This window comes from Sinohyriopsis cumingii, chromosome 15, assembly GCF_028554795.1.
Source record: "Sinohyriopsis cumingii isolate HCF-2022 chromosome 15, ASM2855479v2, whole genome shotgun sequence".
In the NCBI taxonomy this organism is placed as follows: domain Eukaryota; kingdom Metazoa; phylum Mollusca; class Bivalvia; order Unionida; family Unionidae; genus Sinohyriopsis; species Sinohyriopsis cumingii.
Window position 1 is genome coordinate 85,041,509 of NC_142975.1, and position 19,146 is coordinate 85,060,654.

General features: G+C 34.0%; 1 protein-coding gene and 2 long non-coding RNA genes across 9 annotated transcripts in view; 1 reads left to right on the top strand and 2 right to left on the bottom strand.

Annotated features, from left to right (window-relative positions):
* Nucleotides 1-19,146, top strand: part of LOC149782236 (high affinity cGMP-specific 3',5'-cyclic phosphodiesterase 9A-like) — a 127,518-nt gene that overhangs the window by 87,269 nt on the left and 21,103 nt on the right. For 5 of the 6 annotated variants that reach the window (XR_016414284.1, XR_016414285.1, XR_016414282.1 and 2 more), the window contains exons 8-11: nt 4,103-4,225; nt 5,644-5,804; nt 9,046-9,148; nt 16,026-16,130. Coding sequence is in view for 2 of the 6 variants with exons in the window: in XM_089933615.1 (XP_089789741.1) it covers nt 4,103-4,225; nt 5,644-5,804; nt 9,046-9,148; nt 16,026-16,130 (492 nt within the window). In the remaining 4 variants the exon portion in view is untranslated. Of the gene's footprint in view, nt 1-4,102; nt 4,226-5,643; nt 5,805-9,045; nt 9,149-13,276; nt 13,382-16,025; nt 16,131-19,146 lie in introns of all 6 variants that reach the window. The other variant, XM_089933616.1, reaches the window with a different exon arrangement.
* LOC149782237 (uncharacterized) lies at nt 1,716-8,827 on the bottom strand. Its single transcript, XR_016414293.1, has 3 exons — nt 7,718-8,827; nt 3,396-3,588; nt 1,716-3,046 (listed from the first exon to the last, which is right to left on the bottom strand). It is a non-coding gene; the product is annotated as an uncharacterized LOC149782237 (long non-coding RNA).
* LOC149782238 (uncharacterized) overlaps nt 9,175-19,146 on the bottom strand; it is a 56,125-nt gene continuing 46,153 nt past the window's right edge. For both annotated transcript variants that reach the window (XR_016414290.1, XR_016414289.1), the window contains one exon: nt 9,175-11,910. This is a non-coding gene — a long non-coding RNA (uncharacterized LOC149782238). The remainder of the gene's footprint in view (nt 11,911-19,146) is intronic.

Consider the following 19,146-nt stretch of genomic DNA (forward strand, 5'->3'; position numbering starts at 1 on the left):
CTACATTAATACAGGCATAATGAAATAAACAACCTGATGACAGATTATGCTACATTAACACTAGCATAATGAAATAAACAACCTGATGGTAGATTATGCTACATTAACACAAGCATAATGAAATAAACAACCTGATGGTAGATCATGCTACATTAATACAGGCATAATGAAATAAACAACCTGATGGTAGATTATGCTACATTAACACAGGCATAATGAAATAAACAACCTGATGACAGATTATGCTACATTAACACTAGCATAATGAAATAAACAACCTGATGGTAGATTATGCTACATTAACACAAGCATAATGAAATAAACAACCTGATGGTAGATCATGCTACATTAATACAGGCATAATGAAATAAACAACCTGATGGTAGATTATGCTACATTAACACAGGCATAATGAAATAAACAACCTGATGGTAGATTATGCTACATTAATACAGGCATAATGAAATAAACAATCTGATGACAGATTATGCTACATTAACACTAGCATAATGAAAAAAAACAACCTGATGACATATTATGCTACATTAATACAGGCATAATGAAATAAACAACCTGATGGTAGATTATGCTACATTAACACTAGCATAATGAAATAAACAACCTGATGGTAGATTATGCTACATTAATACAGGCATAATGAAATAAACAACCTGATGACAGATTATGCTACGTTAACACAAGCATAATGAAATAAACAACCTGATGGTAGATTATGCTACATTAACACAGGCATAATGAAATAAACAACCTGATGACATATTATGCTACATTAATACAGGCATAATGAAATAAACAACCTGATGACAGATTATGCTACATTAACACAGGCATAATGAAATAAACAACCTGATGACAGATTATGCTACATTAATACAGGCATAATGAAATAAACAACCTGATGACAGATTATGCTACATTAACACTAGCATAATGAAATAAACAACCTGATGGTAGATTATGCTACATTAACACAAGCATAATGAAATAAACAACCTGATGGTAGATCATGCTACATTAATACAGGCATAATGAAATAAACAACCTGATGGTAGATTATGCTACATTAACACAGGCATAATGAAATAAACAACCTGATGACAGATTATGCTACATTAACACTAGCATAATGAAATAAACAACCTGATGGTAGATTATGCTACATTAACACAAGCATAATGAAATAAACAACCTGATGGTAGATCATGCTACATTAATACAGGCATAATGAAATAAACAACCTGATGGTAGATTATGCTACATTAACACAGGCATAATGAAATAAACAACCTGATGGTAGATTATGCTACATTAACACAGGCATAATGAAATAAACAACCTGATGGTAGATTATGCTACATTAATACAGGCATAATGAAATAAACAATCTGATGACAGATTATGCTACATTAACACTAGCATAATGAAAAAAAACAACCTGATGACATATTATGCTACATTAATACAGGCATAATGAAATAAACAACCTGATGGTAGATTATGCTACATTAACACTAGCATAATGAAATAAACAACCTGATGGTAGATTATGCTACATTAATACAGGCATAATGAAATAAACAACCTGATGACAGATTATGCTACGTTAACACAAGCATAATGAAATAAACAACCTGATGGTAGATTATGCTACATTAACACAGGCATAATGAAATAAACAACCTGATGACATATTATGCTACATTAATACAGGCATAATGAAATAAACAACCTGATGACAGATTATGCTACATTAACACAGGCATAATGAAATAAACAACCTGATGACAGATTATGCTACATTAATACAGGCATAATGAAATAAACAATCTGATGGCAGATTATGCTACATTAACACAGGCATACAACCTGATGACAGATTATGCTATATTAACACAGGCATAATGAAATAAACAACCTGATGACAGATTATGCTACATTAACACAGGCATAATGAAATAAACAACCTGATGACAGATTATGCTACATTAACACAAGCATAATGAAATAAACAACCTGATGGCAGATTATGCTACATTAATGCAGACAGAAAGGAAAATGAGATTTGCTTGTGGGTGATGCTACATCAACACATGTTGATACTGGTACAATGTTTAATCATGAATGACTTAAATGAGAAAAGAATTATGATTAATACATGTGTATAAGATACAAATATTGGACAAATTAATATAATCTGCACAAACCTAATAATGCAACAAATGAAAATACAAAATAAATGACCTTACACAGTACAAGGACAAAGGTTGTTGTTGTTGTTGTGGGGTTTAACGCCATTTTTCAGCACACAATAGGCTATACATGGCGGCCAGTATTAATGGTGGAGGAAGAACCCGGGAAAACCCCAGAAAGAACCACCGACCCTCGAGAAGCTACTGGCAAGCTTTCTCACATATCCACATTGGCTGAATCTTAGACTCGAACCGCTGCAGACAGAGGTGAGATGGCAGTGATCCATAACGAAGAGCACTTTAGACCACTCGGCCACTCGGGGCCCCAAGGACAAAGGTGAATGATTCACAGTAATTTCACTCAATGTAAAGAATGATGTGTTTTACTTAAATAGTAAAAATGAATTCACTCGTATAATGACAAATGAGGTATTTTACTCAAATAGTAAAATGATAAAAACAAAGGGACATTATATCATACAAAATATCTTTACAATCCCAAAACACTGGGTATTGCAAACCCCAAAATTAGCCCACAGCTAAAAGATAACATGTATGAAGTTACACACTCCGTCACCAGCACAGTTGGCTACCAGTCACACTGGTCAATCAAGCAGTCAGTATTCCAGGTAGACACCGATCACCATTCAGTTCCTTGGTCACTCAAGCAATCAGTGCTCACCAATTGGTCAGCAACACCCGATCACCTGCTACTCAACTCAGCTCTATGGCTGCTATGGTTCAGCTTTACAGCTGTTATGGTCAACTTCTGTCGTTAGCTCTCCAGCTGGTACCACATCGACTCTGATCAGCTCTACAGCTGTGACTCCGATCAGCTGAAAATACATCTAACACCATGTACTATGCACGACATGGGCATATACAATAAAATGTAATGATGTTATATATGGTAAGCTACACAGATTACATTATGAGCACAATAATCACAAAACAATCAACAGTTCAGAAGTGAACCTACCCGTGCCCAACAAGAATCCTACGGTACTAAACTTTTCTTAAAATGCAACTTTCTATTGCAACTTTAAATATCTTGCTAAGTCACAAACAAGAATAGAAAATATTTGCATTATGCTATGTAAGCTGAAGCTACATAGAAATATACAAAAATGTGGTAGGACAATAGTTATAAATTATACACAAGAAATTAATAAATAACTCACATACCTCTACAGCTGAAGATGTGTAAGTCCTCAAGTAGACCACTCACTGACAAGAATTTCTGTAATGTGAAGATTTAGTTTAAAGGTGAGGCATTTATACAAAGACGATGCTGCCATACATCGTCTGTGCACTGGAAGTATTCGGTTTTTCCCATCGAAAGCACTTCGCACATGCGGCATAGGATGAACCAAACTCACTGTTTCGAAATATATACAATATACATAAATCACCCTTGGGTATTGTTGCACACAAAAAATGAAACCCGAGTACATGTATTGAATAAATAAAGGGATTTATACAATTCCATGACAATTATATTCAGTAATGTCCATAAGTTCACCTGTTCTCTTTTTTATTTATTACTTCCTTTGTATATCATGGTGATAATAACATGGTGACTACCAATATATGTTTCAGTTTATAAGCTTTCAGAATTGTTCAGCTGGGTATGTGTATATACAATGTTTCCCTTTACCCTCATTTGTGCTTCAGAGACCCCCAAATTTATAATTTGACTCCCAATTTTGATACCAAAGTTTAGTTTTTATTCAGTCGGACCCCAAGTTTTGACACAAAGGAGATTATTGACTCTCAGTCTTGCACCCCTAGGGGATACACTGATATACATTTATTTCTTTTACATATGTAAAAAGTATGCAGTTTTTAAAAGAAAGGGACATCATGGTGATTTGTTTTTCTTTCTATTACAGATGTATGGTCTAACATGGCTAATAAACTTGCCCTCAATGTTAGATGACATTGACATTTTAGTCCTCATTACCTCAGCCATTTGCCATGATTTGGATCACCCCGGATACAACAATGCTTACCAAGTAAGTAAAATTGCCAAATAATACCCAATGCTTACCAAGTAAGTCAAATTGTCAGATAATCCCAATGCTTACCAAGTAAGTCAAATTGTCAAATAATCCCCAATGCTTACCAAGTAAGTCAAATTGGCAAATAATCCCCAATGCTTACCAAGTAAATCAAATTGGCAAATAATCCCAATGCTTACCAAGTAAGTCAAATTGGCAAATAATTCCAATGCTTACCAAGTAAGTCAAATTGCCAAATAATCCCCAATGCTTACCAAATAAGTTAAATTGCCAAATAATCCCAGTGCTTACCAAATAAGTCAAATTGCCAAATAATCCCCAATGCTTATCAAGTAAGTCAAATTGCCAACTAATCCAGAATGCATATGTAGTAAGTCACATTGCCAAAAAAAATTCCAGTTCTTACCATTTAAGTGAAATTGCTAACTAATCCCCAATGCTTACCAAGCAAGTCAAATTGCTAACTAATCCCCAATGCTTACCAAGCAAGTCAAATTGCTAAACTAATCCCCAATGCTTACCAGGTAAGTCAAATTGTGAACTAATCCCCAATGCATACCAGTAAATCAAATTGCTAACTAATCCCTAATGCATACCAGTAAGTCAAATTGCTAACTAATCCCCAATGCATACCAGTAAGTCAAATTGCTAACTAATCCCTAATGCATACCTGTAAGTAAAATTGCTAACTAATCCCCAATGCACACCAGTAATTCAGATTGTCAACTGATTCCAAATACATACAAAGCAAGACAATTTGTCACAAATCCCATATGCTTACCCATCTTCTTTTTGCAACTCTGATTCAGAAATATAATTTGTCATTTCAGTCATGGCAGTGTTACAATTTTTTTTTTATAAAATGGATTGAAGACAAGTATTAGGTTTTAATTTTACTAAAAGAACGACAATTACAATTTTTCAATTTGGGTTTGGGGGGAGAGGAATAATTCATGAATTTTAAAGAAAATGAGTTATTTTTTGCTCAGCCACCACTGTGTTAGAAAATCACTGGAAATGATTTTACAACATAATTTTTTAAAAATTTCGAAACCATTCTCATTTGTGTAAAGGCTTCTATGACATAATTGATAGGGATATACTGCAATTTTCCTGTTATAAGATTCAGCTTGGCAATAAGCCCATCTCCACTATCAAAATTACCAACCATATCACAAGTCAAGTCCAACTGCAAATTCCACAGGGCCAGGTTTGCTGGCAGACCTGGGTCTGTACAGTTAGGAGTAATCAGTTTAACATATAGCATAGACCCTGGTCTGCCGATGTATTATGAAACGGCAGATCAGGGTCTGTGTTATTTGCAGTTGGACCAGGTTTATAAATGAATACATATTGTTAGATATTATCACACACACTAGTAAATTTAAATTGTGTCTTGTCTTCTGTTGCAGATTAATGCCAAAACAGAATTAGCTTTACGCTATAACGATATTTCACCTTTGGAAAATCATCACTGTGCGGTTGCCTTTGAGATTCTTGAGAAAAAACATAGCAATTTCCTATGCAACTTGACTCGAGACCAGTTCAGGAGGTTTCGAGAAGGAATGATCAAGTAAGAGAATATTTTTAATAATCAGTTTTCTAGATCAGTTTCCAAATTTTAAAAGGAAACTGCAAAGTACAGTGTTAAATTGAAGGCCTCTCTTTATTCTTCTCGAATAAAAGTATATAATTTTCTCAAATTAAAAAACAATCCTCCAGGTTTTATTCACAGAAGAACAAGACTTAAAAACAATTCCAGTTAGGAGTACTGTACAAGCGAAGAATTAAGAAATTTTGGAAAATTGTAATTGATAGAAAAGTTAGTAATATGAAGCAAAATTTGAGACCTTATATGATACAGAATTGTAGATCAGTTTGATTTACTTTAATTTGAACACAAATCACATCTACTAAATTATTTTATTTTTTCAAAGGATTCTGGTTAGGGTAAATTAATCAAATCCGAAAATTACAGAAAAAATAAGAAAACATGAAGGACCAGGAGGCAACAGTATTTTTTTCATAGTTTTTATAGTTCTGAATGTTTTTTTATAATAAAAAAACATTGCACTGAGACAGAGTTCAAGTTATTGCTGGGTATTTGAGTGATTGATGTTTCAGTCATCAAAGTTTTTGCTTCATATTTAAATTATTTTTATATAGGTTTCAATTTCATCCTTTGAAGGAATGCCACTTTTTCATGCCTGCCATAAGATGGAGAGTATTTTGTTATGATGCTTTCTGTCAGACCATCTGGATGCTATCATTTTGATTTCCACAAAATAACTCAAGTTGTCCACTATATACAGTTATCAACCATTTTGTATGGCTTGCTCGTGGGGTGAGTAGGAATCTTATAAAAATTGGGTGTAAAAATTCAATGGTCTAGGTCACTGTACCTGAAAATTTCAAAATGGTTTCTACACAATAACTTGATTTTTCTACCATATACTTAAGAACCTTTGTGGATAAATTGCAACTGGGGTAAGAAAGAACCCTGTCAGTTTTGGGATAAAAAAAGGTCAAAGGTCAAGGTTACTGTGTTTGAAAAAAAAAATGGTTTCTGTACAATAACTCAAGTTCTCCACCATCTACACTTACCAAACCTTGTGGATGGCTTGCACTTGAGGTAGGGAATAACCCAATTGTATTCAGGGTCCAAAGGTCAAGGTCACTTTGACAAAGAGAAGACAACTAGCTTTAGTACAATAACTTGAGTTCCCCATCATCCACATTTACCAACTTTGTCAATTGCTTGAGATCCCCATCATCTACATGTACTAAATGTGTCAATAGCTTGAGTTCCCCATCATCTACATGTACAAAATTTGTCAATAGCTTGAGTTCCCCATCATCTACATGTACCAAATGTGTCAATAGCTTGAGTTCCCCATCATCTACATGTACCAAGTTTGTCAATAGCTTGCACCTAGGGTAAGAGAAACCTCATTGATTTTGGGCTCAAAATAGGTCAGGATCCCTTAAGCTGAAAAAAAATATGCTTTCCATGTAGTAACTTGACTTCTTCATCATCTGTAATTACTTAATATTATGGATGGCTTGCAGTTGGGTGTGCAAGAAGCATTTTGATTTTGGAGTAAAACTGTGAAAAGTAAAGGTCACTGTGGCTGAAAGAATACAAAAATGGTTTTTGCACAGTAACATAAGTTCTGCATCACATACCTCAACTTTTACTTGGAGTAAGGAAGATGCCTTTTGATTTGGGTTCAAAAGGTCAGAGATTAGTGTCACATTGAATGAAAAAGAAAAATATTGCAAAGTAGCATTAGTTAAACATCACAGACCTGGTCCAAACTTTGTGGATGCCTGGCATGTAGGGTATTAAGAAGCTACTTGAATTTTGCATCAAAATGTTATGGTGACTGAAGAAGAAAAATGATTTCTGTACATAAACTTTAAGACAGAGGGATATTAAATACAGAGTTGGCATATAATGTGTAATTCTTAGTACTCTTATTTCACCTTCTATCCATCAGTATCCTATGGATAAATGGCCCTTGATGACTCTTCTTGCATTATACCCCTTCATTTGTCCAATTCAGAGCAGACCTGACCTAGCAAGCTTCTGCATTCAAGTACAGTGGTTCCTCATATACCACATATCAGTATAACACTGTCCCTGATATAACACAGATATGGTCATGGATTCCATTGTAAAGCCCCTCAGTATAACACAGTCCCTGATATAACAGAAGTATGGTCATGATTCCATTGGGCAGCCCCATCGAATAACACTGTCCCTGATATAACACTGTTATAGTCATGGATTCCATTATGAAGCTCCTCAGTATAACACAGTCCCTGATATTAAATAGGTATGGTCATGGATTCCATTGTAAAGCCCCTCAGTATTACACAGTCCCTGACATAGCAGAGGTATGGTCATGATTCTGTTGGGAAGCCCCGTAGAATAACACTGTCCCTGATATAACACTGGTATAGTCATGGATTCCATTATGAAGCCTGTCAGTATAGCACAGTCCCAGATATAGTATAGGTATAGTCATGGAATCCGTTGGGAAGCCCCTTAGAATAACACTGTCCCTGATATAACACAGGTATGGTCATGGATTAGTTTATGCTGGTTGAATTATATTGTTCCATGTAATGTATCTCAGTATTATTCCATGTAATGTATCTCAGTATAATTCCATGTAATGTATCTCAGTATAATTCCATGTAATGTATCTCTGTATAATTCCATGTAATGTATCTAAGTATAATTCCATGTAATGTATCTCAGTATAATTCCATATAATGTATCTAAGTATAATAACATGTAATGTATCTAAGTATAATTCCATGTAATGTATCTTTGTATAATTCCATGTAATGTATCTCAGTATAAGGTGACCTCACCTATAACTCAGTACTCAGGGCATTGTTTGGCTGAGTGGTCTAATATGCTCACCTTTACCAGTCTCTGCCATCTCACCTCTGTCTGCAGTCTCTGACTCCTCCAATGTGGCTGTGTTTGAAAGCTGCCAGTAGCTTCCCATGGGTAGGTGGTTTTTACTGGGGTTTTCCCATTTTCTTCCTCCACCAGTTATATTTGCTGCCATGTATAGCCTATCTTGGACTGAGAAATAACATTAAACTCAAAATAAGAACATAAATCTGTACTCTTAGCTTTATAATGAGGGGCCACTGGACACAGTTGAACCTGTAAAATGTGGACATGATGGGCATGACCAGATACTTGAGTTTGTGGGGGGGGTGTTACATATTGCATGGAGCAAATTGTTTTATTATTTTTGTCGTATTTAATGGAATGATTATTTTGTCTTCAGGTGCATACTGTCAACTGATATGGCCAAACATAATGAGATTCTTAGCACTTTCAAATCCATAATTCCAGACTTTGATTTCAAGAACAAGGAACATAAAAGTGTGGTATGTATTGGAGTAGTATAGTAATTTCCAATTAAAAATTACCGACATTCATTTCTTAAAAAATTATGATCTGTGATATGTTTCAGTTAGTATTATAAAAAATGCTTTTAATTATTGGTTATGATTCTGTTGTGTTTGTGATTTAGGTGAAGAAATGAAGTCATTGTTCTGACCAACGTGTAACTAAAATGTACACACAGTTATGAATTGAGATGACCATGGACACAAGCATAAGTGTATTGCTAAGAAGAAACATTTTCTTTCAAGATATTATAGTGATGCTGAGCACTTTCACATAATGCTTGAGGTAAAAGAAAGTCTTTTTTTAATGAAGGTGAAACAAATCTGGTGATCATTTTATAGAAATAAAGTTGTTTTTGTTATTGTGACTTTTTTTGCAAGTAAACAAGAACATATTATTTGGGTTTTTTTGGTCACAAAGTTTTAATTGGAACAGACTACCAAACACACCTCTTGGGTACATAGGAAAAGAGACTTCCAAGCACACCTCTCTGGTACATAGGAAATGAGACTTCCAAACACACCTCTTGGGTACATAGGAAATAATGCTGCCAAACACACCTCTTGGGTACATAGGAAATGAGACTGCCAAACACACCTCATGGGTACATAGGAAATTAGACTTCCAAACACACCTCTTGGGTACATAGGAAACGATGCTGCCAAACACACCTCTTGGGTACATATAAAATGAGATTTCCAAACACACCTCTTGGGTACATAGGAAAAGAGACTTCCAAACACACCTCTTGGGTACATAGGAAATGAGACTGCCAAACACACCTCTTGGGTACACTGGAAATGAGACTACCAGACACCTCTTGGGCACATATAAAATGAGATTTCCAAACACACTTCTTGGGTACATAGGAAATTAAACTGCCAAACACACCTCTTGGGTACATAGGAAATGAGACTGCCAAACACACCTCTTGGGTACATAGGAAATGAAACTGCCAAACTCACCAATTGGGCACGTATACAGTGAGATTTCCAAACACACCTCTTGGGTACATAGGAAATTAGACTGCCAAACTCACTTATTGGGCACATATAAAATGAGATTTCCAAACACACCTCTTGGGTACATAGGAAAAGAGACTGCCAATCACACCTCTTTGTTACATGAGATGAGACTTCCAAGCACACCTCTTTGGATACATTGGAATTGAGACTGCCAAACACACCTCTTGGGTACATATGAAATTATACTGCTAAACTCACCTTTTAGGTACATGTGAGATGAGACTTCCAGGCACACCTCTTGGGTACATTGGAATTGAGACTGCGTAAACACACCTCTTGGGTACACAGGAAATTAGACTGCCAAAGATACCTCTGGGGTACATATGAGATGGTTTTCATAATAACAAGAGTATATTTGTGATTTTACAAAGTTTAAAGGAAGAAGTTATTTTGACAGTACCAAATCTTTTTCATAGTGACTATTGGTTTATTGTTGGACAAATGAAACATCAGTTTGTACTCTTAGACCCTAATAAGAAAACCTCCTATTATAATAAAAACTGTATTACAATCAACAGTTTATGTAGACTTGATATCATTTTTGTGCTCTACTATTTATAAACCAGAAAAAACTATGAGATGGCTTGTTGTCTGTCATCCATCTATCTGAAACTTTATACACACATTCATCCCAAGGGTCCTCGTTGAAAATGGTGCCACTTAGGTGATCAATATGGTCACCACAAGTCATTTTGAAAATCTTGTTATTGCTACTCCTCCTGAACAGATGGTCATGTTAACTTGGTGTTTTCACTAAAAGACAAATGATTTTTTTTTGGTCCAAGATGAAAATAGTGCAAATCTGATCTCTGATATGACTGCTGTGGCAGCCATCTTGGAAATCTTATGGTGTCTAGTTGATCTTAATAAGAATTGTGTAAATCTGATGTCCAATATGGCCATCACAGTGACCAACATATCACTACTTCTCCTAGATGGAAAGTCAGATCGACATTGATTTTTGACCAGAAGACTGATGTCCATTTGGTACTAAATACAAATGGTGCCAATCTGACATCCAATGTAGCCACCATGGCAACTATGTTAAACATCTTGATAGTGATATGCCTCCTAAAGGGAAATAAGTCATACTGACATGGGGTTTTTGCCAGAAGACTGATTATGATGGCTTATTGATCTTGAATGAAAATGATGCCAACTGACCTCAAATATGGCTGTCACAATGGTCATATTGAAAAATCTTGTCTCTAATTCTCCTGAATGTGTGGTCATATGAACATCAGATTTTCACAAAAGTCTTCTAGTGGTGCCTGATTTGTTCTCCATGGAAATGGAGCTGATCTAGCATCCAATATGGCTGCCACAGTGGCTAGTTTGAAAATCTTATTGCGCAAAAATATCAGAGATGGTTTCAATGATCTTATCTTGAATTCCTGGAAATTCTTTAATCCAGAGAGTAGAGCATCTGTCCCTTCAAGGGACTTTGGTTCTGATTCAACCATATTTATTGCTAAGGACAGTTTTATGAATATCAGTTCGGTGACTTTATACACTGAATAGAGGAATCAATACTTTGATATGTTTTTATCTCCATACTTAGCAAGAGGGGTATTGTGACACCTTCCATCTGTCTGTCTGCCTATTACCACATATCCTAAAACACGGGGTGGAAATTCACAAAATTTCGGAGTTTTTTTGCTTTTGTGCTTGCAATCTTTGAGAGGAACATCTTTTGGCTTCAGTCCAAGGGATTCCTGGTAGAAAGTAAAAAAAATTAAATTACACTGATTTTTTTCAAAATATTTTCTGACTAGAATAACATAGAATTACACAGAAGGAAGACATGTATTTCTAATTAGAAGTGAATACAGAGGGGGCTTGGAGAGGAGGTGGAATAAGGATTTCATTTATGAGGATTTGTGATGACATGCCATTGAAGCAGTTTTAGAGTTTGTTTATCAGTGTATTGAAAAGGCTTTATATGGGGTTAAGTCACATGACTACAAGCTGAAATACATCAGACTTTCTTTATGACATATATGTACATGTTTTACCTAGATCCATGTATATTTTGAGTTCTAATAATGTAGCAAAACATTTCTGATAAATACTTCACCCAAATTGCATTTTTTTTTACTCTTGTATAAAGCAGACACAGCTGCGAACTGGTCATAAAGCTGCACATGTAGTGTTGTGTTTTCATCTTGTCTGGCATATATATGTATACATACATGTGTGTGTGTGTGTGTATATATATATATATGTGTGTGTATATATATATATATATATATATATATATATATATATATATATATATATATATATATAATAATAAACTGACATCGAACATTGCAAAACTAGTATCTAGCTAGCCTAAGCGCTTTCGACTCTTAATGAATCTTTTTAAAAAAAATATACAAAAATATAGAAATTGGTTTCTAGGTCAATATAAAATATCTTTCAGCATCCACAAAAAGTCATTGTCATGTAAAGTTTTACAAAGACAATGGTTTGTCTGTTTTATTTGTTTGTCTTGTCTATGTTTTGTATTTGCCTTTGAAAAAGACTCATTAAGAGTCGAAAGTGCTTAGGCTAACTAAATACTAGTTTTGCACTGTTCGTAGTCAATTTAATACATTTATCTTAATCAATCCCTGACAAATGTGATCCCTTGCTGGATCCAGTGCACTTGAAAGGATTGTTATTCGCCATATGATTTGTGTTCTTTATATATATATATATATATATATATATATATATATATATATATATATATATATGATGTCATTCAAGGATCTTGTAACTTGTTTGTTCATTCTTGAAAAAAGAAACCTGGAAATGTTTCAGCAAAGAATATGTCAATTGGTAAGGCACAGCAATGAATGCTGTTATATTCTGTGATGATGCCATAGTTTTTCAGAGGCGTTTTTCCAAGAATTGGTGGAAAGGCCAGGGCATATTGCAAATGCTGCAGGTCTTTCTTGCTCTGAATGCATCAAATACAGCAAGTTAATAACTTCAAATCACCTTTTGACCTTATATTAAGGGATATACTTCATACCTTGAGGCAATGTATGGACCAGTGAATTGAAATGTTTGTTTTATTTTCATTGTTACTAGCTTATGATGATTATAATGAAGGTGTCAGACATATCAAATGAGGCAAGACCTATGGGTGTAGCTGAACCTTGGTTGGATTGTTTACTTCAGGAATTCTTTAACCAGGTTTTTCAAAATAGATATTGTTTTTTTTTTACTTTTACTATTTTGGTGTTGTTGGGATGGGTTTGTTTCTGTAGTAAACCATATTTTTCGAATGATAAAACCCAGAGGATCTACCATGTACATTGTTGAAAAGTAGAGATTGCTTTAGATTATCATTAAAAAGCTGTGTGCTTATTTTCCATAGTTGTTCAAGTTGTGGCTGGGGTTATCATATGAGAATTATGGTGTCATAATGAAGTGTGATTTCTTCTCATTTTGAGAATCTTTCTATCCAGATTTCTTTATTGCAGAGGCTGTTCTGTTTAGGATAATGAGAAATTTTCAATTTATTTAAAGATTTAATTTTTATATTGAAGAAAATTTTAATAGGCAGTCATAGAAATTAAAGAAAAAAAGATTTTCTTCTTCAAATTACATCACAAGTTTTTCAAAAATTGGGGAACTCTTCAGATAAATTCAAATACAGTTTTTGTTGAACATTTTCCAAATATATATTATTTAAAAAAATTTATTTTTATTTTGTGTTATTGTCAGTTTTCATTAAACACCCAACAAAACTGAGATTAGAGATTAGAGGGTATAATTTCTTCAGTAAAGAAATCTGAAAAACAATATTTTCCTCAATAGTTAGAATGGTGTTTGTGTCTATATATGTATATTTTTTATGTTTTATTGCATATTTTATTAGATGGTATTTCATCATGATTCACTGTCTCTAGATACATGTCTATCATGTAGTACCAGAAATCATTTGTTAATTTTTCTAGTCTCAGTCCCTTGGTTAATTTTGAAAAATATGTAAAGTCTAGATCATTGTCCACATGGTCAGTGGAACAGAAAAAGTCCAGATCGTTATATTCATATGGTCAGTGGAACAGCAAAAGAGTCCTAGGAGATCTTTTTGGTTCTTTAAGTAAAAAAGCAGCTGAAGTAAGTCCATTGAAATTTGTTTAATCTTTATTGCTACATTGTATAAAAAATATACAAATAAAAAGTTCTTTTTCTGAATACTTTGCATGTTAAGAGATTTATAACCAAGGGACTTGCTTGCATCCTGTCAAGAATTTCTCATACACAAGACCTATAGTAATGTGCAAATATAAATAGAAATGTCACAAAAGCACATGCAGAATGTTTTGCAAAGTTAGCCAGATTTCTAAATCTCAAAACTTTTATTCATATAAGTAACAGTATAGTTTTAGAACATGTGTATTGCCAATGACAATATAGTTCTGGGATGTGTGTATTGCCAGTGACAAAATCATTAAAATTGTATATCCCAAATCCTTTAAATTTACTAAATGATCTAATAGATTCTTGTAGCACTCAATTTGATATGTGTTATCTCCCCTGATGGTTAGTGATTGTGGATATAGCAATAAGAAGATCCATCTCTCCATCTTTCTCTTGATATGATGGCTTCCACAACAGAAATTTTATTTCCTATGGTTGTTTTTTTTTTCTTTCTCAAACTTGGTATATGTCCCTCTCTCAGAGGTGGAGGCTTACGTTTGCTGAATTTGGAGCTGCTTGAACCAAGGTCAAGGTCACTGGAGATATGCATGACTTTCTTTTCTGCATGACAAGTCATCTTTCCTTGGCCTAATTTTCATCAAACTTCATTTGTAGGTCATACTTCAGCGGTAGAATTTCATGATCACTGGGGCCAGTACGGTAATTATTACTGGTTTCTGCTATGTAAGTTTCCTGCATGCAGTTTTCATCAAACTAATTCATAGGTTGTCTGCACTTGATAATAGACCCAACCCAATTGATTCTCAGACCCAGACATAAAAAGTTGAGGTCACTTGAGATAAAATTGTCATTTTTGGTTCCACATTATAGGTTCCTTTTCCTCAAGTTTACTGCATCCAATATTCCTTCAGCTTCAGTGATGCATCCCTTTTAAGTTAGATTGATAGATCAGTGTTCAGGGTCACATGATGTATACATAAGATATAACAACTTACATTGCCCCAGTTTCCATCATACTTTATAGGTTTACAACACTTTGATGGCAGAACCTGCTAATAAGTTTTTTTGGGGATGGGGATGGGGGGGATAGGTCTAAGATCATGGTTTCTGACACTGAAATCACACACCTCCAGTGAACAGTATCAAGTTGTTTTTTTTTATTTCATGGAAGGTCAAAAATTCAAACCTGAAGGTTTAGGCCTGTTTTATGCATAGATATCAAGTGAGATAATTATTAGTCACAGGCATTTGAGGTCAGATTGTGTCAGTTTTACATTTGTAATAGCTGTGATTTGTTTTAAGTGATCAGTCATTCGTGTTATGGCTATTTGTATGTAGAGTTTAATATAGTTCATATATCTTCAAATCTGGAATAATTTCTTTTGCCAAAAATATAGACATTTAACAGCAAAGAAAGGAATCCCATATTTGAAAGTTAAAAACCTTTCGAATTCTTATGAGAAACTCCAAAGCTCTTTTGGTTATTTTCTTGATTGGAAAGAAATGACTATCATCTGTATGAGAAATTCTGACATTTTTCTTTTCTCCAGCTTTCTTGCTGTCATTTAATTATTATTATAATCAGTCATCCTTATATATTATTATTTGGGCAAAGTTGTCTCCCTTTGTTTGATTACCTTTTTTTTCTTTCTCTCTCTCTGTTGTGTAGCTGATGATGATATTGATAAAGGCAGCAGATATTTCAAATGAGTCTCGACCACTTGAAGTGGCAGAACCTTGGATAGAATGCTTACTGCAGGAATTTTTCAACCAGGTAGTTTAACCTCAACAAAAAAATTGAAATTAAATTTGTAAAACACTTCTTAAATTTTGTCATTTGTGCAAAATGATGGCGTGACTTTAGCAACGTACTCTTCATGGTCCACTTGCTTGCATTGATGTGAATGAAATCAAAGAACCAGGTGAAAACCAATAATGTAGAAGCACTGCCAAACACACAAATATATGTATTTATGCATGTGCAGGTAGCAAGGCCCAACTTGGTACCATAGAAGTGCAAGGTGAGCACGTTTCCACTGCATAATATAGTTGGTTATGACCTTTTGCTTGCAAAGTAATGGAACCAACTGTAATTCAGTATATATTGATTATTCTTAATATTTAAGTATACCATGCTATAGAAGCAGTCACCTAGAACAACTGTTCTTTGCTATAATGTTCTTGAGGACCATGAAAGTGTAGTACACTATGTTACAATTCTACGGTTTTAAACTATGTTGCAGAAAGAAAGTGAAACCAACAAATTTATCAAAATTAACAAATTATTTATTTCTCTAAATTACAAAGTGAAAATTTAAGAAGAATTTGCAATATTGTAAATTAAATCCCAAATAATCCTAAATGCTCTATCATCACAAAGCCAAAAGTTTAATATGTTCCAAATGAATTCCATTAAGCTTGAATGTGTTGATGTACTAATAGTCTTGAATGAGCTGATGTACCACTAGTCTTAATATATCTAATCAAGAATGTCCTTGAATGAATTCACAATAATCCCAACGTTGTGTTTTAGTCCAAAAAGTCAATCAGCACTTTGAAATTCCAATGAATAATTTAAATAAATGATTCCTCTCAAATTATATCTGAACACAGCAGTAAATCATTCCATAGACTGAACTTAGAAACAGGAATTAAGACTTTGTTTACCAAACCAATATGTACTAATTTCACTTGACCTAAGATGGAATAAAATGCCTATGATGTGGGTCACAAATTTGTTTTCCAGAACATTCTAAGTTTGCAAATAAGGTTAGGCCTTGAATTCAAATTGAAATAACATCTTTTTAAAAAATGACAGTTAGGCCAGAATCTATCCTCAATTGCAGACAAAGGTTAAGCACACAATATAAATTAAATATACATAGCAATTATAAACAAGATTGCATTATACTGTGGTAGGTTGGCTGCCTCTGTGTGTCCATGTGGAAGACATAGCTCTCATTTCCTCTGCATAATACAGTCAATAATGTGTTAAATGCGCTGTTAAAACTAACAAAATGTGATCCCTAGCCATACCCATTCTTTATAAGATACTGTGTTATAAGCAGGTACTTTGTAGCGAAGGACTACCATACTGGGGGTACATTATTAGCAAGGCCATGTAATAATAACTATTTTTCTATTTCATGTTTAATTACATTATCAATGGGTTAAAATCAAGTAAAATAAATCCTAATTAAATGCAATTAATCAAGTAGAAATTTTAAATACAAAATTCATCCAAAATCATAAGATTTATTACATACATGAAGGATCTGCAGTTGCAGTGGTTAGTGTGCCAGACTTGTGAGAAAAAGAGTCTGGGTTCAAATCCTACCATTGAAATAACCCAAATCAGCTACCATGGTGTGTCCTTGGGCAAGGTCCTTAACTCCAATTGCTTCAGCACTAAATAACCTACTTTGTGTTGCTCTGCCATAAAACATCAAACCAAAACTTAACCTATACCTTAAGCAAGAGGTTACATTACACTGATATATATCAGTTTTTACTGATAAAATTTGCCTCTGTAACAAAAAAAGATGAGACTGTCAGTATTCATGTACTGAAAAATTGTAAAAAGTGTTTTAAGTCTTGAAAGTTACTGCAACTGTCTCAACATCAGTTTGTAAGAAGCTGACTTATCTATTCATACAGTCATAGTTCCATATCCCTGCCGACTTTGATCAGTGACTTATCTATTCATACAGTCATAGTTCCATATCCCTGCCGACTTTGATCAGTGATCATTGGCAACAACACAGAACCTGAAGGAGAGTTGGCTTATCACTTTGAAGAATTTAATCCTGGCACAATGATTGAGAAGTTCTTTTTTTTCAGTGTACAGGGCATTATGGAGTTTAAATTTTTTTTGTATACCATTGGTGCTTTTATTTACTTTTTTTCAAAACAAATTAATAACCATGTGTTTGTTTGCTGGGGAACTGGGTTGGTTTGGATTTTGACGATTTCTGTTTTTAGATGACTGTGATCTAACATGCTGTAGTTGATGTCTTTCACTCACACCAACCCACTAAAACTAAACATTCTATACAGTGCATGGAAACAATTTAACTATTTACTATATAAATGAATGCTGAACCAAAGTTATTATTGTGTATGGATTAAGTTGATGACTGACAGTAACGATATTGATATGGGATTACCCGTATTTACCGTATGTTTTCAGATACCGTTTGTTTTCAGACACCCCATTTTGGGGGGGGGGGAAATATAATATTTAAATGCCATGTAAGTTTTCAGACATTGCTTCGCTATAAGTTTTTCTACAGTTTATGTTTTTGGACACAATCGAGGAAGATCTGTTGCATCATTTTATTGTATAATTCACAGCATGTTTGCCGTTAATTTAACTTATACAAAGTTTGCTTCATTTGGTCATCAATTATTTAATGTAATTTAAAATTCTTAATCATATGTATGTGTGTGTGTGTGTGTGTGTGCAGATAGATTGATAGATAGATAAATATTTTTATATTAAGCCATACACAAAAATCAGCAATATCAAAGAATTAAAAGAAATATGATTTAATGCTGTAATATTTAAGTATATTATTCATTTTCAAGTAGCTTGTCCGTAGCCTTTTTTAGGTCCTCAGGCGAAAAGCTCTCAAATTCTGTATCACTATCATCATCCATATTGTTTAATTGTTTGTCATTTCTGATTAGCACATTTTCACTTCTGCTCAGATTGACACTGATGCTGCACATCTTGAAAGATTTCATTATCATTGTGTGCTTTTCCTTCAATGTGTCCATGGCATTTACAA